The sequence below is a fragment of the Cariama cristata genome, unplaced genomic scaffold, assembly GCF_000690535.1.
Source record: "Cariama cristata isolate BGI_N322 unplaced genomic scaffold, ASM69053v1 scaffold23177, whole genome shotgun sequence".
Classification (NCBI taxonomy): domain Eukaryota; kingdom Metazoa; phylum Chordata; class Aves; order Cariamiformes; family Cariamidae; genus Cariama; species Cariama cristata.
Window position 1 is genome coordinate 12,448 of NW_009628799.1, and position 22,274 is coordinate 34,721.

The 22,274-nt window shown below is 35.9% G+C and overlaps 1 protein-coding gene across 1 annotated transcript in view; it reads right to left on the reverse strand.

Annotated features, from left to right (window-relative positions):
* The window catches only part of STXBP6 (syntaxin binding protein 6 (amisyn)), a gene marked incomplete at both ends in the record, with an annotated part of 30,965 nt that extends 12,245 nt beyond the window's left edge, over positions 1 to 18,720 (reverse strand). Inside the window, 2 exons of the mRNA XM_009704947.1 lie at positions 16,570 to 16,735; positions 18,565 to 18,720. Coding sequence (XP_009703249.1) covers positions 16,570 to 16,735; positions 18,565 to 18,720 — 322 coding nt within the window. The remainder of the gene's footprint in view (positions 1 to 16,569; positions 16,736 to 18,564) is intronic.
* Between the last annotated feature and the right edge of the window lie 3,554 nt (positions 18,721 to 22,274).

The following is a 22,274-nucleotide window of genomic DNA, read 5'->3' on the forward strand; positions in this document are numbered from 1 at the left end:
CACCCCCCCCCCCCCACCTTAATGGTTCAACAGTTCAGTATTTTCATTTCTAACAAGGAAGGTATACCCAAATTTCCTCAATGTGGCTTGCAAAATCTTAGATTTAAAACAAGTTTTATTGCAAAAAAAATCAACCCTTTTTATGGTTCTGTAAGGGACTATAAAAATCCCTTCCACAGACAGCTGAGTAGGACAAGCTTTCTTGTTGCAGTTAGAAGAAAATGGAAGTATTGCCTCTGATGCTAAGGCCCTTTTAAACAGAGACATGAAACAACGTAAGGGCCATTAAGATTTTTCATTGATGAGACTCTTGATAATAAGAATACCTCCTGATCTACTGAGATTCTCTTCTATTTTATTCAGTACTCCATTCCAATGGTGTCAAGTAAATGATTCATACTTTTGAACAGTTAAATTAATACAAACACTTTTATAAGCACAGATTATTTGTGTTGACTGAAAAGATAAATGTCCTTATATATACTAAAAGAAAGCTATGTTGCATAGATGATACATGAAATAATGTGTTATTTAAAGCTTAACAAGTGTTAGTCTGTTGGGTCATCTAAGTCAGACTAGATTCAAAGGTGGAGAAAAAGGGTCCAAAAATATTTTCTCCACAGAAAATCCGACAAAGGCCAAGAAAAGGAAGAAAAACTCTGCACATGAAAAGTGTTTCTTAAGATTGCCTGCACTACGCATGAAGAGACTGATCTGATCAAACTACTGATTCAAATTTCAAACACTAAGATTAGAAAAATTCATTTAACATATCTTTGCTTCAACTTACTGCAGAAATTTGTCTCTTATTTGTTAAGTTAATCTTTGGGTAGGGGGGATTATGCTGTTACTTTTACTATATTTCAAGTAAATATCTTCTTACAGATAAATCCTGACAAATTAAAATCAGTATTAAATAACATTTAATGGTGATAGTTAATATTAGTGCTCATATTAACAATAGTTACAGTCAAGATTATTAACCCAGTATATCAAATACAGGCCAAATATACAGGAATTTGCATTTTTGGGAAAAACTTCTTATCTAAAGATTCAAGGTGGAAAAGACTTTGTATGTAATAATTTCGAAAGCAAGAAAGCCTAACTTGCTCTCTAAAAAGGTCAATTTTCTTTGGGATTATAAAATCAATAAAGTCTAAAAATCTCACTGAGCAGTGATATTTGCCCATTATGATAATTATGAATTAAAGGGGCTTACTCTAGGAAAGTTCTGGAATTCTACAGGATCTCAATGCCACTGTTACAGTCGACCTGTCAAGGAGCAGAATATACAGTTAAAACAAAGAACAGCAGCTATGCACCATGGCAAGCTTCTGCTTGAGAATGAGATGCCAAATTTAAACATTTATCTTAAATGTAGTTCCACTGGGGCCACAAGTGGACAGAGAGCTGTGAAAGCTATGAATACTGAAAAAGCTTGTGAGTTTTACTGCTTTTGATCAGCTGAGTGGTAAAATCATTGGAAATAGGAAAACTTCCACATGGATTTTTATTGACATTGATGTCATCCTATAAAGAAAAAGTACGGGGTTTATGGTTGAAACCTTTCAGCTACTTCTGCCAGCAAGCGAAAACCTGTGTTTCCTGCTTTTCTTTGTGACCATAAGATGAAATACCCAATCAAATTATATTCAAAATCAGAGTATTTTTCTGAGGAAAAAGGAAACAGATTTCATATAGGATAAAGAGACAGTAACTACTATAAAGCTATATTTAATATGAAAAAAAAAAAATCTATTTTGAATAAAAGCCTGTGGTGGGTTGACCCCAGTGGGCAGGTAAGTTCCCACCAAGCTGTTTGCTTAGTCCCACCCAGTGGGATGAGGGAATAGAATCAGGAGGGCAAAAGCAAGAAAACTCAAAGGTTGAGATAAAAAGTTTAATACGTGAAGGGGGAAAGAAAAGAAACAAACAACAAGAAACAAGTGATGCAAAACTAGTCACTCACCACCAGCAGCCCAACACCTTGCCAGTCCCTGAGCAGTGGCTACCTTGGCCACTAAAAACACAGGATTTTTCTAAACAAAGGTACTACTTACAGTCACTGTGTCAATCATAGAATCATAATGGTTGGAAGAGACCTCAAAGATCATCAAGTCCAACCGTATACCTGATGCCACCATGTCTACTAAACCATGTCTTGAAGTACCACATCTACTGATTCAGTAGCATTTAGTATTATTGAGACACATAATGCACTGATGTGCTACCATGGAGGCATGGAACACAGTGTGTTTGTCAACAGATGCACACTTCTAAATCAGGTAGGTGACTTTAAAAATTCTGTGATTGCTACAAACCCAATCTTTACAAACTCAATATTTATAAAAGACTATTTAAGTAGCATATTCAAAATCACGAACTTCTGTTACCACATAGGCTGAAATAAAGTTGTAGCTCATGAGTAACAATGAAGAAGACTGAGTGACAACTGGTCTGGATGGAGTCAGTCAAGCGCAATGGTTTGAACGCATCAAAGAAAAACACAGTGTCTGACTTGAGAATGAATGGCTGTGCAAGAGCACCTGCCCTCAGGGAGAACGTGGTCTGGTAACCTAGGAATTATATATTTAAGGGCAATATTTTAGCAACATCCCAGTCACCCAGGACTGGGATGACAATTTTTATGTCTGAATGTTTTCTCTGCTAATTGTGCATATTCGTCCCATTTGTTTTGATCAGCTACTGTTAATAATGAAAATCAACTGGAATGTAGCTTGTATCTGATTAGTCACTCCTTTAGAAAGCACTTTGCAAAAGCCACCTCCTCCTCCACCCTCCAAACTGTACTTAACCACTCAAAACAACACTTCAGAAGAAGAAAGCAACCACAGGAAGTTCAAGTTCTTTACCCGGCATTTGTTCAGATGGGAACCCAATTGCCTAGAAAAGGATTCTTTTCCAAGGAAAAGTGGAAAGAGTAGGTTACAGGTTTCTCTAGTCTGAAAGATTCCCCTAGGCTGTCAAAGCTCAGGTGACTCTCACATAGTAGCCAGATTCAGCAATCAAAATGATAAATTTTATTAGAAGAAAGAATTATGCCATTAAAAAAAAAATCAGCAGCTGTTCACTACTGCAACACAGTACTTTAGACATGAAGACAAATCTTTTCCTCTGCTAAAATTGTCATGGAAACCATTCACAACAAAGAACAGCTGTGTCCGGAATGACCCACCAGGAACACCACAATAGTGATAAAGAACTAAGTGAACTCTAGCCTTCTAAGTCAGGAAGCTTAGGTATTTCAAAAGTCAAAATATTTAGAATGATGAAGTTCCAACTGATGGTGGCACTTCACACTTCCATAAGCTGCCTCTCCTTAATGAACATATCTGTTTTGTTAAAACCATCATTATCAGAGTTACAGTTCCTAGACTACCAGTAGACCAAGGCTTTCCATCACTACTCTACAGTAACAGCTGATCATAAAGGTCGACAGGATGAACATGTTCTTCCCCTCCTTTTTAATCCCTCCTGCCTCCCTGCCAAGTGACTGCTACACATCCTTTCACGTGTATTGGTGCCATGCTGACAGCCTCTTTTAGGAGCTCTTTTCAATAAAAGAGGAAACTGCTGCTAAAAAGAACCAAATAGTTAAGAGGTTTCTGACCCCTCTTAAATAGGCACATGAAAGCCTTATTAAACAGCTTGAGTTATTAAGTAGAAGATTACAGAAACAGTATTTCTGTGATTGTAATCCTGTAAGATAATTCCCTCTTACAACTTAATGAATTCTTGTATCATGTGAATGGAATGTTCTCTAGATAATTTCAATATTTAAATTATCAGCCAGAAAGGATAAGTAACTATTCTGAAAGACAGAACATTTATAGAATACTTGAACCTGAACTTAAATCTGAACATCAATTTCTCAATTTATCTTTCAAGGATAATGTAATTCCCAACTTAAATTTGAGGCTTAAAATCTAGAAGTTTCCTAGCTCAGCCCGGACAGGAAGATTTCCATGGACTTCCACCTTCTTTGAAAGCAAATAAAACACTTCCGTAGGTCTTTGCACCTGAATCTGGAAAGTTTATGACCTTCAAAAGAAGCTTTAGTTACCAAAATCTGGTAACTGTTGTGATATAAGTGTTATATATTCTGCACTTAATTTAGCTTTTACTGATCACACAACATTAAGAGTCACTGTAATCTCAAGTCATGGATCAATGTTCCACCTTGGTAAAAATCTGATTCAGTCCATGAAAGTAACACACGTTTCAGAGTAAGAATTGATCTCAAATTAAGACTGATTAAACTAGTTTCCCTTGTTTTGGGGTAGGCAATTTCTTCTGACACAAATGAGTCTTTCAATACCAATTAATGCCAACAGTGGCCAAGAACAGCTGTGAAGAGAAAAATGCAGGCAAATATTGCACATTATTTAGTAGTAGAGAGATTTTTACATTAAAAATCCATCTAATTTGGTATTTTGTCCAAAGTACATAAGATGGAAAGAAAAAAGAAAAAACAAAGAGTGGATTATAAGCACTCTTTAAACCTCTATAAACCTCTTAAAATATGACCTCATATTTTTCCGTCTTCCTGATTTGCAACATCTGAAATGAAGCCTGTAATGTTAGTTCTAGTAATTTAGAATATTTATACTATAGCAACATGTTCTAATATAACCCTAGTTTGTCACTTCATTGCTTTTGAATTCATTATCTACATGTGCATACAATTTCTTTTTATATCTGTAATCCTGTACTTTTAAGGCCAAAAAAAGCCAAGTTTAACATACCTTTGTTCTCACATGAGGAAACAGCACATTTTATTCCTTCTACTAGTTAAGTAATATCTATACCCTGGGAGTTAAACAGATGCTTCCAAGTTATTTCTAACAGTAACAAAAAAATACCTTGTGAATCATAACATTATACTTTTAAAAAGATTTGACTGATTATAAAGAATGTAGGGGGTAAAATGATAATCCTAACTGTTCAGCTGCAAAACCTTCCTCAGCAAACAACAGAACAAGATAAGCTTTATTGACAACAGAGATCAGTTTCTTTCTCTGTTCTTATTAGCCATGTCAGCTCTTTAGATTTGCTAGGTAAATTTTGAGTGTACACCCCCCCCCCAAAAAAAAAAAAAAGGAAAAAAAAAAAGTAGTTTAGTGGGCAACATCCCACTTCTTGTTTTAGCCCTGGGTTTGACTTATTTACTGGAAAGAAAGCTAAAAGAGAAAGCTACATAGTCTTTCTGGATTGGCTGACTGAATGAAGTATCTGTATTTCAGATTCCTGCAATGACTGCAGCCTACATAGCCATTCCAGATCTGGACTGCTAGCTATCCAGGGTTTTGCAAGTAATACCGTCACAGCTGCACAAAGCTCAGAAGAGGTTGCAAGATCCACCTGAGGACCTGAGTAAATGCTCTGATTTCAAGACTGCTATAACTAGACTCCTGAAGCTCAACTTGTCTGCATGAGCTTTTTTATTATAGCTTTGTGGAACTGTTCTAAATGAGACACCAGTGGAACAAAGTTTCTTCACTTTTGCACAACTATCAAGCACAAACCATGCAGAGCAATCACAGTATCCAGGGAATTTAGAGCTGAAGTTCACAGTGAATGAAGAGGAGTCTGCTATGGTTCCTGAAGGGGTATAAGGGAAGTCTGAAAGATATGACTGACCTTAATTTGGCAGGAGTGGAAAGATATGCCACTAAAAACCTGTCCAAGTCAGAATAGCAATGACTTTCCTAACTGCAAGCTTAAGTCAACACTTCAGAGAACTTTAGCTTCTGTACTTTCCTGTTCAAACCCATAACCAGTTTTAAAGCATCATTTCAGCACTAGTCCTTTAGAAGAGGGGGGGGGGGAAGGAGGGAAAAAGGAAACAGAAGAAAGAATATTATTTACATAGGTGTGCAAACTGAGGGTACGTACTGGTAAACAGAAACAGCAAGCAGCCAAAGTACTAATTTTATATTTTTGTCAAATGTAAACAAAAGCAAAGAGCAGAAGAAATCATTTGATGTTATATCTTGTTAGTGGTCCGGCAGTGGAGAGAGAACAGAAAATATTACATAGATCCATCAACTATGTATTATTTTAATGAAGAAAAACTTCTAACAGAATGAAGATATGAGAAAAATGTCTACAGAATTTGTTTGTAGCCTCATAACAGCACAGAATCTATCACAATTAGCCAGTATAACTGGTCTTTCAGTAGCTTGGATCAGCTTCTAACCTTCAACAAAGGGAAAGTTCAGTGATTTTAGGGATTGTCATTTCAGATTTGATTCCACCCCTGGGAATCAAAACAGTGGCATCCATACCAAGCCTCTTCTCCTCTCAAGATGTTCTACAGCTGCAGAGATGCGATGTAATGCATTAAAGCCTACAGTGAGTGAAGGTGATGTAGATCCAATCTGTTTTGCATTTTATGAGTGAGTTTAAATACTGTGAAGAGAAAGACAGAAAATCAATAAATTATATACTTAGAAAATTACTATCATGCCACAGGACGCATTCTGAAACAATGCTTTTGTAATTAATTCTGAACAGCAAAAGACCCAACACTTTGGTCTAAGACATCATCAAAACTACATACAGTGTTCTATTTCTTAATGTTTTATATTAAACAATAATGCTAATCTATGAAAAGGAATCATAAAAATATCAAGTCATTGCAAGTAAATTTTATGGGTTATTTTTCAAATGGCTTGAGTAGCCTGGAAGACATTTTCCTACCTATCTGCTACCTAGACTGATGGTCTACAACTTTTGTTTTTTAAATGTACCTCTTCCAGGTTAGAAATCTGAACAGTTTAGAAACCTGAGTTAGGAGGAAGTTTTCATATAGGTGTTCACTTGGAGACCAGATGAAACATGCTAGATACCCAGAAACTAGCTTTTTCTTCTAAGTCAAAGAAGAACAGGGACTGACATTCTATTCCAATGTGGACACTGGATATATATAATTAAGCGAAGACGGAATGGCTGTTAAAATCAGGGGACGGAAAACAGAATTACACAGAATTAGAATGGGTTATTTTATCCAACAGCATTGCCAATAGACATTTTTTTAAATTGAAATAGAGGAGAGAGATGAAAAAATGGAGGGAACATTGTTCAGCAATAAAATACTTGATAGTATTTCTTTGCTGTAGATTTAGTTTTGCTGAACACAAAATTAACTATGTATTAACACATAAAGAAGCGATTTTAGTTGTTCTATTCCTTTATTCCTCTAACCAGCCTTCTAAATCTGGCAGTTCTACTCCAGGTGACCTAGAAAGGATTATGTTTCATTACCATGTGCAACAAAGGGTTCACCTCCCAATATCCCAGCTGCTGAATAACTTTTTTTATCCTCCTCCTCCTCAATTCCCAGAAAGTCTGGAGATACAGAATGTAGTTTAACTGGTGTCATTTGCCTCATCTTCACACAGATTCAGCATGGACTTTTCCAACATTTAAATACTGTTCTCCAATTCACTTTTTGGAAGCCCTGAACCTGGGAAGGACACCCATATTCAACAGTACTTTGAACTGCGAGAACGTAAGTCAGAGGGAAAACAATCCTGATTTTTTTTGCCACTGTCGTGGCGTACTCCAAGTTCTGTGTTTTCAAGTACCAGGTTTACATGAAGGTAAAAAAACAACCAAAAAAATACAATGCCCCCAAAACACAAACAAATGAAAAGCAAAAAAACCCACAGCCCATATACTATAGATATTATAAATCAAAATGCAGCTATCAAATGAACCTTGCATCTGAACAATAAGAAACATTAAATGTTAGTAATAAGATTATCCAAACAAGGTCTTCTATGCATTCTTATGTCAATACAGGAGCTGCGAAACATGAAGCAGATGCTAAAATCCTTCAGCAGAGAAATGACCTATACTATCAAAGTAGAGAACAAGCTGTTCCTGTGAAAGCACACAGGGGGGGGATATACATCATGAACTGTTCCTATCTGTGTCAACTAGAGAAGTACAGAAGACTGAAAATGTCAACACTAATGAATTCCTGCTAGTTAAGAAGGACTACACTGTACTAAGTTCAGAGTTATTTTTGGAATGGAAACAATGCTGGACAACAAGTACAAGATAATTTACACTTCCTATTTACTTCATTCAGATGTATAGCAATGTCATTGCCTTACAACTTTGAAAGGGACCATTTATGAAAAATATGGCATATAGGATTTTTACCCAGAAGATCAAAAAGTGATTCTCGAGACACATCAAGGCCTACCCTTTCTGACCTAAAATGGAAAGAATCAAAATTCAGAAAGGAACAAAAAGATACTCTGAAAAAAATATATATGAATTCATTAAGCACCAGATGGTTCTGAGCAATGAATTTCAAATGAGCTAGTGGTTGTGTGGTTTATAGACAAGATGAAGTCAAATGGTTGGATCACTGTCATTTTAAGAAAAACTTATTTAATGCTTCATTTGAGTTTTCTTGTCTCAAGCAACATAAGAATTCATGCAAAATTCATTCTCAAGGACTTAAGCAGCTCACAAATATCAAGAAATGGATTTGGATTCACACAAAAGTGTGTCCCATAGAGGTATTTTCAGTAGTTTATTTTCAGTTATTACTATCAAGGCACAACTTGCATTCACTATCCAGAGTGGGAAAAATGGCTGCATTAAATTAAGTAACAGAGACCTAAAGAAGAAACATAAGAAATACTGGGCTGTAGGAACAGAAAAGGAAGATTTTAGTTTTTGAAACAGTTGAGCATTCAGGTGGTGCAGTTTTCCCTTTTAAAGACTTTATTTGGAATCCAAGGCTGCTTTTTTTTCTTTTTTAAAAGAATGAGAGAAGCAATTCTGTTTTCCATTTCTAATAGTTCTGAAGTCATTATGAACATGGACAATCACCATTCCACGTCAGAGTACAGCTAGATCAAAAAAGTTTCATTAAGAATGAAGAAACTCCAGCTGGTCTTGCATGGTTACACACAAAGGTGACCAGAAGACAGCTTTCAATGATCAATTAATGCACAGCAGCATCAAAACAGAAGTAGTATCCATCTCATTTTAAGCAAGGACTGATGAATTCCAAAATTCTATAAAATTCATATACAAACCCAAACATATACTTTATCTATACACAAATATATCTATATGCGTATAAATATACTAAGTATGTGGAAGTCAGACTTGTACCTTCAAAATTATTAAAAACACTAAACTAATGAAGCTATGCAAGGTGAAATAGTAAGATACTTCAGTAAAAACAAATCAGGGTCAAACTGGCAGTGAGCAGCTTTGCCACTATGATCATAGATTACAACATTCAAGATAAATTCCACCTCTGGGGTAAGAAGCACTTCAAGTAGTCCTTGAGGTGGGCTTACAGGACTGATAAGCTCAGTATGTAATAACTCAGGTGTGCTAAGACCAATCAATCAGTAAAGAAGAAAAACATTAACTTTTCTTCAGCTTACTTATCAGCAATTTTCTTTAGGGAAGCACAGCAAACATCAGCTACCTGCAGTGAGCATTTCAAAGATGTTGCAAACTTCTTATCGATGTCATCATTAGCTCATGAGTCCAGGCAGTCGTGTTTCATTTGAAATACAGTAACTTTCTTCATAGCTGGAAGATGCAATCTCTAGCATTCACTGTAACACAACATGGGACCGACACAAGCTTTTTCTTGTCATAGATTGCATTGCGACACTGCGCTTTCTACTGGGACTAGATTCATGGTATGACTGACAAGTGCAGAAACTGACTTCTCTATCAAGTTTATTTTTACAGGCTGTTCACTTTCTTCAACAAAAAGCACTCTTTCAAGCAGAACTCTCACACACCAAAACTGACAGTGCAGTAACTTGCAAGCCACAACAAACAATACATTCAGTTTAAATGCAATTTCCTAGGAAAATATTTACCAAGGCACAGACACACAGTGAAACAAAATACACACAAGCGTATGACTCAAAGGTGCTGTAATGCACTACAGATACGACAGCAGTTCAGTAGAACTACATTATAAACCAATTGTATCTTATTTATAGAGGAGAGAAGTAAATGGAACTGCCACAGTGGATCAGACTAGCGGTCTGTCTAGCTGTTTGCACCACCACCTTCTCAAAGGGTTGTAATACTGCAACAGGCAAACTGGAGTAACTACACAATGAAGTCATCTCCTAAGCCTCAATAATTATTAGTTTGCTTGATGATCAGAAGAACAAGAGAATAGTAGATTACTTCCAATCTTTGCTTATTAAAAAAATTATGATTAATATCTTTGGATAGCTAATTTTTAAAATGTTTTTACATAGCACATTAAAGCAAGGATTTTCATAAGCTAAGTGTTTTTTTAAATTTTCTTTATACTTTTTGATCTTTTTGTCTTGATCCGTTTTTAGTGCTAATAAAAGTTCCATTAAAAAAAGGATAAGATACTATATGTAATTTTTCAAGTCAATTACATCACACACTTTCGTTTCTGCCAGGGTTCAACATCACCATATAGTTTTGATGTCCCCACCTTCCTGCCTCCAAAATACAGTACTGAAGTTTAAAGTTTAGTCAAAGTTACAGAAACTAAAAATTAATAATTAGTCAAAAATTAATAATTAATAGTCTGGAGAATATATAGCACAGAGATTAAGAGCCAAATTAGCAAGTCACAAATGTCTTTCAGAAAAACTTATCTTCTCTATTTCAAATATACTTCTCCTGTTGATGTTTTTAAATACTGGCACTGATGCCAGGACAGGACTTTATTGTATATTGTGGATTGGCTATAAATTAAGGAAACATCTAATTATGATCAATTTCATATTACCACAATCTTTACCCTCTTCCAAACTGAGAAATTTATTTAAACTTGAAAACTTTAATCTAACACATTTAGAAAAATCAATACTAACCTAAGGTAGTAATATTTGCAATATTAACTAATATTTATACATACTGAAAGTCTAACCAATCAGGAATTTTCAGAATCGGTAATTATCACAAAAGCACAGAACTCCATTCTGGCTCTGTAAACACCAAAATCTGATATTTTCACACAAAACATTTTCGCATTTCTATGACAAACAGTAATATTCTGCATCTTGAAGATAAACACCTCACTTAGACCTTCATTCTTCAGAAAAGGCAAGAAAATATATTGCTTAATGCTTTCTATATTATCTCATTTCAGAGTTATACAGATCAGAAAGGAACCAACCTTTATTATGATTAATGTCTCTTCTCATTTTATGCACTCCTAGAGATTTTACAAGAACATAATGTACTCTTTTGCCCAAGATTCCGATTTTAGAAATTCAATTTAAAGCTCTGAATATATGCAATATTTCTACGGAACAAGAACTCAACTATTCTTACCCATTCTGATCTCAACATACATCTTTTATGCTTAAGACAACTAAAATCCTTCCAGTTAAATAAAAGAAAAATAGTAAAGCAGAATTAATCTTGACATGAATATGCAGGGTATAAAAGCAAGCACCTGAAATGTTCTTTGGCAACAGAAAATTTATTTCTAATATTTCAATCTCTAGACTGATAGTAGTCTTTTTATTTTCTCTAAAGCAAACAACTATTTGGTATACACTGGCAAGAAATATCTTAATCAAATGCAAAAAAAGTTGTTTCTGAACAGAAACTTTGCTAGGATTCATCTGATTGTTAATTTCAAAATGGCAAAACACCGTCAAAATAACACAGTAGATACTTTGTCCTTGTTTTTTTTTGTTGTTTTGTTGTTTTTTAGCAGAATTAAAAGTGAAAGTCTGCAAGAATAATATGTTCAATTACAAACTTTTTTCAATACCTATCAGGCAAGAATAGAAACCAACAACTACTAAGTATTTGACAGGAGGGAGGGGAACAATCGTCTTTCTTCCCATTCTAATTCCTAACTGCAAGTTTTTGTTCATCTCCTTTAGTCAATCATTAATCTTGCACAGTAGAGTAAACACCACTATGTTTACCAGGTCTCAAATGTGGTAAGCTAAGACGAATCAACAGCTTATGAACAAAGTAGCACTCATTACCATTCTCACACTGGCAATATATTCTTTGAGGAGAGAAAGAATGATGCATTAACAACTCCTGCCAGCTGTCCCAGAGAAAAGGTTACAGAGGCAAAGGTGTCATTACATTGGGCTTCTAAGAACATTTTAACTAATTCAGCAGAATGATTGTTAAAACCAAAGTAAATACGTAGGACAAAGCTTAAAACAAACAAGAAATCGCAAGATCATCATCTTCCTTCAACCTCAGGTCTTGCACCCTTCCAAGGATTATGCATTTCTAAGATGTATCTCAAGGTGGCAGCAACTTTTTATTCTTATAGGCCCAGAATTAACCTTTGAAGAGTTTCCAATGCTCACAGGGTTCGATCCAGAAATGAAAGTCAAATTCATCCTCAGTGTCAGCCTAACATCATGTCAAGAATTAAGTTGTTCTAATGAACACAATCTGTAGATGACAAAATTTCTGCATACCACTCATCTCCAACTTTGTTTTTTACATTACTGACGTAAAAGCAATACAATCCGATTAACTTGGCCACCGAATAACAATTAACACAAAGATACTCCAAATCAGATGTTTTCCTGTATCAGAACCCATGTTAGAAAGATACAAAAGTGGAAAATATTTCCTACCTCAGTTAAAAAAACCTCTATCCCAAATGCCTGCCTTTTCTTTCCTCTCCAAAACAACATCCAGAATTCACGTAAGCTATGGAGAGGGCTCTTCTAAATTCTAAACAGGAGACAAAACTTGAAATATTTAGACACTAGTGGCAGAAATCTTGTTATAGTCTTCCTAAATTTGAATTTTTTTGTTTTCAGAATTAGCACTCATATCTTTAATCAGTACTCATTATCGCTGTAATTACTAATGTCATTAACCAAGTTACAGAAAACAGTCTAGCCTACTGAACTCTACAGACTATATCCTTACACAATACTCAAATGAAAATAAAGCACAAAAAAAATCGTTCTGGAGAAGAATCAGGGGCAGGGCTCTGGCCTGTAGGGGGAAGCATGTGTAGGGGAAGGACATAAAAGGAGGAAGGCAATGAAGAGGGTCTGCAGTTCCACAGGGACACTCATCTACTTATGGCTAAGCTCCTAAGCACTTCCTGCAGAAACAGGAGCAGCATGAATTTTGCTTTCTTCACTCCTATCCTTTAGGGAGGAATAAGGCTCACTAAGATAAGTAAGCTTGTAAACAAGCCCTTCAAGTTCTTTCATCTTCAGTTCCACTTCAGAAGAAGTGTTCTTCGGTGGCTTTTTTGTCTGTTTTTCAAAGTACGTATTAGCTACAAGATGCACATTACATATATGATGTACATATCTGTATCATTACATACATAAGCATGTGGGTGTATGCATACACATATTCCAGTAATTTATTTAAAAAAATACTTGTAGAGTATTAGAAGTTAAACTGACTAACCATCCAAAAAGAATATTACTTTTCACATCCCCTAGAAAGTTTAAAAGAATATCACTTAAAACATAAATGCTACCTTGATAGAGGGGATGAAGTGACATGCTTCATTCGAAATCTGACTGCACTAAGGTTTACGAATGATTTGAATATACTGCTTTGGCTAATTAGCAAAATACCCCAACAAAACAGTAACAATAAAAACCAAGGTGCAAATTCTGAACTGAATTTCATTAATTTCAAGCTGTATCCTCAGGTATATGTTCTCTGGTTTGCTTGGCTACAGTTGGACCTTACTTCTTCCAGTCAGGATGAATTTGAGATCAACAACACATTTCATTGTATGTTCCATAAAAAGACTCCAATACTGCAGGTTTCAGACTAAATGCATTTTGATACACAGTTGGCCCATCCCTGGGCTTCAAATGAGCGCTAGCAAAACTGCAGATATCTCCCTACCGTCTCAGTCTGCCAACTACCAACTCACAGAACAGCTTCTAAAATCAATGAAGAGTGCTGCTTCTAGTCACTTAATTACTCCATTTGCCTCAAAGTAACAGACCAACTAACATAACCCAATGACTAAACTAATTTCACAGTATTACATATTACCAAGGAGACCTGCCTTTAATTGGGAGATATTTCAAAGCTGCTATGACAGTTATTTATTCATTTTTAATCAGTGGAAGAAGTATGGCTCCACTAGATAAATGAGTTTAAATATAAAGTAATGCAAAAGCTTTTGAAGATGATGGAAAGATTAGTGAAATATATTCCCATGTATACTAGAACAATAGGAAAAATGCTAAATAACATAGCAGAAAAATTAATTTTTCCACAACTCAAAAAATATAGTTTGAAAAGCTAAATTTCATCTATTAATTACCTATATTTTCAAGAAATCCCAGCATGGCTGCTAGAACAATGCTTTTGGAACCGAGTAAGAATTTATCTGTATGCATGAACACACCAATAAAGCTTGTAATTATAGTATAGATACAGTATTTCTGTAGAAAACTTAGCATTGCATTAAGAATACCAATCTGAATACACATTTCCAATAATATGATTGTATTGCCTTTTATAATTATTGATACTGGTTATTTGCCAATGAGGACTTTTTTTTTTAATTTTTGGTAGACTTACCATTGCTCAGTGAGGCAGACACACAAAGCCAGTGGAATTTTGGGCAAACTATTACTTGGGTTGCAGTTGTTATAGTTTCAGTCAAATTTAAACTTATGCACAGGGAATCTGTAACCCAGTGTGAGGAAAAAGTTGACAGTGTGAAGAACAGCAGAAGCACTGTATCCATGAGGAGATTTATTAGTCCCTGGCCCTGTAACACATCCATGATCTGTACCATGTATGTACACGCACAGACTGCATCTCTGCACAGTCAGAATGACCAGCAAGCAATATGGACACAGTCACTATCCGGTATTGGAGAATGGCTGAATAAGCCCATTTTAGCTATGAAGCTGTAACAGAGAGAATGGGGGTATGCTTCATGGAACATGGTAGGGTCTAGTGAGTGTTAAAAAAGTAGAAGTCAAGCAGAAGTTTATGAACCTCAGTGGCAATTTTTTTTTTTTCCCCTGCTGTGTTGACACTTGTTTAGGATAAAGGTTAATATTTGAGTCATTTGAATCAGGAATTCAATTTTGGACAGGTCAAGCTATGAGAATAAAATAATTTCAGAGGCTGAAATGTGTGGTGGTTTATTAATATTGACTTATTAGCAGGAAGGATGGAAGTGAGCATCATCAGCAAACAGATGAAAAACAAAGGCTTGATATGAGATTTCTTCCATATGAAATGGAAAAATTGTAGGGGGTATCTTCTCCCATCAGTACAGAAACTGCTCCTCCCTCCTCCACAGCACACCAAAAAGAAAACAAAGGAAATCCTATTAATGTGGAAGGGGGGAAAAATCAGAGAGGAAGTTTACAAGAAATTTTCTTAGTTTGAGAAGACACTAAAAGAAAAGGATGATTGACAGAACAGTTCTGACTTATGACCACAAAGTTAGTGGTAACCTCAGTGTCAGTAGCTAAAATGTAAGCACCAAACTGGAGATGATTTCTCCCTTCCTCAAGTTTATCTTTGGTGTTTTAGAGGAAATGGATGCAAGACAAAATAACAGCCAGAAAAAAGAACACATAAAGGTGGCTGCACAAAATATAGTTCTGAAAACAGAATACAGGAAAGTATTCTAGATTTATGAGAGAATTACCAGAAAGAACTGAGTAAGGTTCTCCATATTTATAACTGATGTCTATTGGGAGAAAGAAACAACAGCTAAAGAAAACCCTAAGTCAGCTTGCACTTCTCTTCTACAGTTTGAAGACTCATTGGGAAAAACAAATTTTTTTATTCCAGCTGTGAAGAACACAGGAGGTGTAAGAGTTTTAAAAACTGTTCTGTTTTAGAGCAGACAAAAAGGAGATTATGTGCATAAGTTTCAGTTTAAGGGAACATCTAAACTAGTTTATTTTCCTAAAGAATACTTTGTGAAATATGTGAAAATCCTCGCCCCAAAATAGCTTTTGTTGCTCAGGAAGTGGATGGTAAATAACAATTTCATACATTGACCAGACTTTTTTATATAACCAGACATTTTTTAGTCTAACCCTGGAAATTCACCTTAAGATGTGTGACTTATGAAATGTAACAAAACTCTAAACTATCTGATTTCTGTCAAGATCAAAGTAAGTTCCAAAAAACCCATGGGAAGTTTAGTAATAACCAGTTTTTCACAGACTTGTGAGGAAATGGCAATGCAGAACAGGCTTTTAGTAGGAAATATTCCAGGCCACCCAGAAATGTTTCTGGATGAACAGAAGTAGAGACACAGATCAAAATCAACGTTGCTAAAAACAGGGAGAGGAATGACTTCTCACAAGGTGGGTAGGGGATCTTGCCTCTAGAACTGAAGACTAAGGAAGCAAAGATAGTAGAAAAGTGTGAACTGGTGCTTAACGGAGAAATGCTGAAGCCTAGAAGTTTACTACTGTGAAGTTAGCATATTCAGACCCATGATTTCAAGATGTAAATAGGTTGCAAGCTCATTTGAACAGAGAATAACTCACATGCAAATCATTTCATGTGCAACTGCACAAAGTACTCCAGCTTCAATTAACTTACCTCCCATAATTTTAGACTGGCAGTTGATAAATTCTGGTTTCTTGTCTGTAAGGTATCGCTGACAAGTGTGATGTAGAACCTGAAAGAATGTGCATTTTTCTGAAGCTGTGCTTGCTACCCATTGGTCAAAAGCATTTTCGAACAGTAAATCAAATTCTGGGGAATCCTAGAAGAAAAAACAACCCACAACAAATCACACTTCTATTATTCCAGTTTTATAAATGATTTGGAGAAAGATACAGAGATACTATTTTTTAAAAAGTATTATGTTGGAAAAAGCAGAAAGGTCATGCAACTCAAGACCATCCTGGGATTACTTTTCCTTTGCATATTTCTGAATGCAAAAAAAACAGGCAGGAAGTTTTTTTTTCTTGGAGGTATTTTTAATAAGGAATATTCAGCTATGACAAAAATACTTGAAAACAAAAATACTTTAGCCCAAAAAATTAAAAGTTGGAATATCATAAGAAATCCTTGTTATCTATAGATATACAGTTACTTCACTCTCATATATTACACAAGGATTTGTGCCTCTCAGCACAAAAATCTACTTTCACACTATATTACACAAGATATGGTTCTGCTCTCTATGCTCAACCAAAGGAGGAAAACAAAGAGCAAGTCCTAGTTATTGTATTTAATGTATTATGATAAAGTGTCACACAGACCTCAGGATAACAAGGAGCACTCCCAGAACAAATCAAAGCCCGGTTCTATACCATGCATCAACTGACAAAATAAATGGATTTTATGCAAGAAGTATTGCTCTGTATTTAGCAATATTTGCTAAATATCGTTTTGTAATCTAAATGTTGGTGTGGTTTTGTTTGTTTTTTATTTTTTTTTTTTTTTTTTTTTTTTTCCCCCGCCACTCTAATCTCTTCATTGTAATTGATGACACTAGGAAGTCACAAGAAGACAAGTTTGAAAGGAACACATGTCTAAGCTTAAGAACTTGATAGGACTTCCAACCTGAGAGTATTCCAAGCATGTTATTTACAAAGTAGATGCTGGGAAAGGGTCTAAAACTCATATCCCTTATTTATTTGTCATTTCTTTCATTTTCATTGTTCCTTTACACAGAGAAAATGTAATTCCACCCCCTGCATTTCATAGGGCAGAGGCCAAAAGGGCTTCTTTTTTGTACAAAAGATTGTACTAGGCAGTAACAGAATTTGGTGCACTATTGTTAAGATGTTTAAGTGGCTGATCAGAGCACAGCTTTGAACAAACCAAGGGGGTTAGCTACAAACATGTTTTGCTGTACAATGAACACAGTAAGTCACTTTGTGATCACATAGTATGAGCCACATTCCTAATTCTGCTGGTTTACTACTGAAGATTTGTATTCATAAGCTTATTACACATTAGTCTAACTTTGCCCTGAGACAGCTCAAGGCAGGCTGTGTGTTCCACATTAAAGGAATAATTCCAGAACCATTTAGTGGGAGGTTTATTTGTTTTATTTTTTTTTTTTTTTTTTTTTTTTTTAATCAGCATTCAGGTGCCATTGCCAACTAAACCACACCACCACCCTTTGTAGAAAAAGATAAGAAATGCAGAAGCATCTGAGGAGAGAACGCAAGCTTCACGGTATTTCACAAACTGAACCTCAGTAACCTCTCCTGTCCTTGCTTCTACTTACTGCTCTTGTAACACAGCTGCATGCCAACATGGACCCCAAGAGGCTTATAGCTGAAGACAAGGCAAACAAGCCTCCTCTTTTTCTCTCTACAAAGAAGAGAGACTAGGAAGAAAAGTAGAAAAAGACAGGAAGGAAAAAAAAACCCATATGACTATGAGCTTTGGCCCCCTCTCATCTTTCCCATTAAAATTTATTTCACATATTCCACTGAGTTATTTCTTTTTTGAGACTTTGAACTTAAACCTGTATCTTACCTTTCCAGATGCCTTTTGAACAGTGAAAGAATGCCTGATTCACAAATCAGTTACAAAAGAGTTCAATTTTCATTTTCTAGAACTGTTCATACTCACCCGATTAGGGTCTATACCATTGACCTGGCGAAGCTGCTCGAGCATCCACTGCGTTCTCCTCACAAAAGACGTAGAGCCTTCAAATTGCTTCACCTTCGTAATAGATGCTTGAGCTGGTTTTTTGTTCGTCACTGAGCATATAAAAAAACAACATAACTGAAATGGGTTTAATGTTTCAGGACACGCCCTTTAGTTCACTCTATCAGTAGCTGGTTTGCTCGTATATTTTCTATCATGTCCCACAAAGTACATATATGTCACTGATTGTGACAGTAGAACACATTCCCTTTCCTGGAAAACATACTTGAAAAGCACATTCCTTATTGTCAGAATGATGGTATGATGCCAAACAAGCTTTATACCACTGAAAATTGGATATATTTCAGCAATTATCAGCTTAGGTTGCCAATACTGTAAAAACCAGAACTAAATCAACTGTCTTTCCACCTGCATTCTTACAATCACCTTACCATTCTCTTTTCCCCACGCTACTTAGTTGAGGTTCCTCATACCCAGTCTCTTACTCATTTCTTTCTCTTGTAATTTTAGACAAGAGAACACACAAAAAAGAGAGACATCTCCATGTAAGCCTAAGTCCATTTATTACCTCTTAAAAAAACCTGTTACTACTGTAACAGTAACTGTACCTGACTACTTTCATGTTGGTGATTGATTGAAAAAATACAGGTTTCTCCAGTCTTTTCACAACATATCACATGTATGTCATACTTCTGTAACACCACCAACATCTATGACATTCAATTCCCAATTTCCAGTGAACAGACATAAGTATACGTATTTACTGCATTGAGAAAGTAAACCCACTAAATCAGACAACAGTCCATGAAAAATACAGTTACAAGAATCAAGGAAGATCGCTTGACTTTTCCCCGCAAATATTAGGTACCACAAACAAAGACCATAAATAAGAATGATCTTACTTGTTATAAACAAAACATATGTTAAAAACCATAAAGTCTGTCGTGCTCATGCAAGACTGCTCTGCTTTTGAAAAACAAAACAAAAAAACAAACCAACCCAAAAAACCAACCACACTCCAATGAGTGTATCCTTAACTCAGCATCAGGTTTTCAAAGAGTACTTAAATACTGAAGCTAACTTTTCAACAGCAGGAAAATTGGGTTCCTGTATTATTTTTTCTCTTAACAAACAAGTTTTCTTTTCATCGGTATTACTTCTAACATCCATGAAAGTTTTATAAGCCGTTTTAGGCACTTTCAATAGTCACACTGTATTTTATTTACATGTTATTCATCTGTTGCTGTATGTTAAGTCACTTCCAAACACATTTCCACTTTCTGTGAAGAAATTATTTGTAGAATCATTGCACTCCACAATCTACTAAAGCTGGCATATCGTTTATTTTTCTCCTTAAACTCTATTTCCAAAAATCCATACTATCCTCCAAAGAGTATTATTGGAAAAGTCACTTTTCTCTGCTTTCAAATGCTGGCAGTTAAAGGCGGGTCTTAAATAATCAAGATTTGAATAGCAAGATTGCTTATTTTTGCACACCCCCTTTACCCAAATAATCAGGAAAACTAACAGGTTTCCCACTCTGAAGATGCATGCTACATGTTCTTCTGCACTCACGAGGCACATTTATACAGTAAGTAAACATTAATGTAATAACTCATCATTCTGTAAAATTTAAAAGTTAATATTATTTCTTAGGATGAAAATTCACCAACGCACAGATCACTGTCTTGATGTTAAATCTACTTGGGAATAGATTATCAAATGCAGATGAATATCAAAATTTCTTTTCAATATCTCAGATTTACACATTTTCAGTTCAGTGTGTGTCTGTGCATATGAAAGACCAAGCACTCTTATGAGAGCTTAGTTTGACAAACAGGAAATTCATTTCCAAGGAAGTTTTAGCAGGTTAAAAAAAAAAAAAATATAAAAATTCAGATACTAACATTCCACATGGCAGATAATTATTTTTAAGAAGTTACTTTGGAATAGAAAGCATGGTTGGACTCAATATATTGACCAGACTATTGATAAGAATGTAATAAACAGATTGCCATAAGTCTCTTCATAAGCAGTGAAGCACTAAGAACAAAATTAGTGCAGTATATGCAATTCAGAATCACATGTGAAATAGTACAGAACAGAGAAAAATCAATGTAGTATCAGAAAGGTAGCAGCAACAAAATTAGATCAGAACAACTACTGAAACGCAAAGACTGGATATTACTAAGGAGTGAGATCAGTATTAAAGATTCATTGATTGTTCAAGTCTAACAATATTAATAAAGCAGAAGTGACAAGCACCCTATCTATATTTACATAGTATACACAGGTTCTGTTTTTACTGCAAGTTTACACACTACTGAGTTGGAAATATATTCAAAAGTTACATAGGCAAGCACAAATTTATGACCCTACCTTCCCTAAACTCACTGTTTCTAATATTTATTCATGTCTTTGTCAACTCCAGTGATCACTTTGGCAGACTCTACAGCATTCCACTAGACGAAAGGTTTGCATATTTCCTACAAAGCAGTACTTACAGAAGGCTATCTAACAATGGCTCAAGTTTTACGGCCTGTGGATTATTCCCTTTCCCTGCAAAACAGGCAGTAATCTACCGCAGAATGAGCCATGCATTAAAAAGAAAAAAATGTGTATACTATCCATAAGCCACATATAGAATTAACACTAGTAGCATTGCAAAATAAAACGTTCAAAACTAGGAAGCACTAGACAGAAAAATTATGTGATCAAACACTATTATTTTTTCCCCTCTGAGAATCTGATGGATAATCCATTAAGAGATGTACAGCCTTAAACTTTAATACAGCAAACCTCTGCTCTGAAGGCTTCTACGTGACACACAGTTCAACAAGGCCAAGTGCCAGGTCCTGCACTTGGTTCACAACAACCCCACGTAACGCTACAGGCTTGGGGAAGAGTGGTTGGAAAACTGCCTGGTGGAAAAAGACCTGGGGGTGTTGGTTGACAGCCAGCTGAACATGAGCCAGCAGTGTGCTCAGGTGGCCAAGAAGGCCAACAGCATCCTGCCCTGTATCAGGAAATGTGTGGCCAGCAGAACTAGGGAAGTGATCATCCCTTTGTACTCAGCACTGGTGAGGGTGCAACTCGAGTACTGTGTTCAGTTTTGGGCCCCTCACTACAAGAAGGACGTTGAGCTGCTGGAGTGTATACAATGAAAAGCAATGAAGCTGGTGTAGGGTCTGGAGAAAAAGTCTGATGAGGAGTGGCTGAGGGAGCTGAGGGGTGTTTAGCCTGGAGAAAAGGAGGCTGAGGGGAGACCTGATCGCCCTCTACAACTACCTGAGAGGAGGTTGTAGCGAGGTGGGGGTTGGTCTCTTCTCCCCTGTAACTAGCGATAGAACAAGAGGAAATGGTCTCAAGTTGTGCCAGGGGAGGTTCAGGTTGGATATTAGGAAGAACTTCACTGTAAGAGTCGTTAGGCATTGGAACTGGCTCCCCAGGGAGGTGGACTCACCACCCCTGGAGGTGTTCAAAAAACATTTAGATGTGGCACTTCGAGACATAGTTTAGTGGGCATGGTGGCATTGGGTAGAAGATTGGACTTGATGATCTTTGAGATCTCTTCCAACCATAACAATTCTATGATTCTATACATTGTACTGCTCTGGAACATAGGGGTCATTACGTATTTCAAGGTGAAAATACCAAATTCTACAGATATG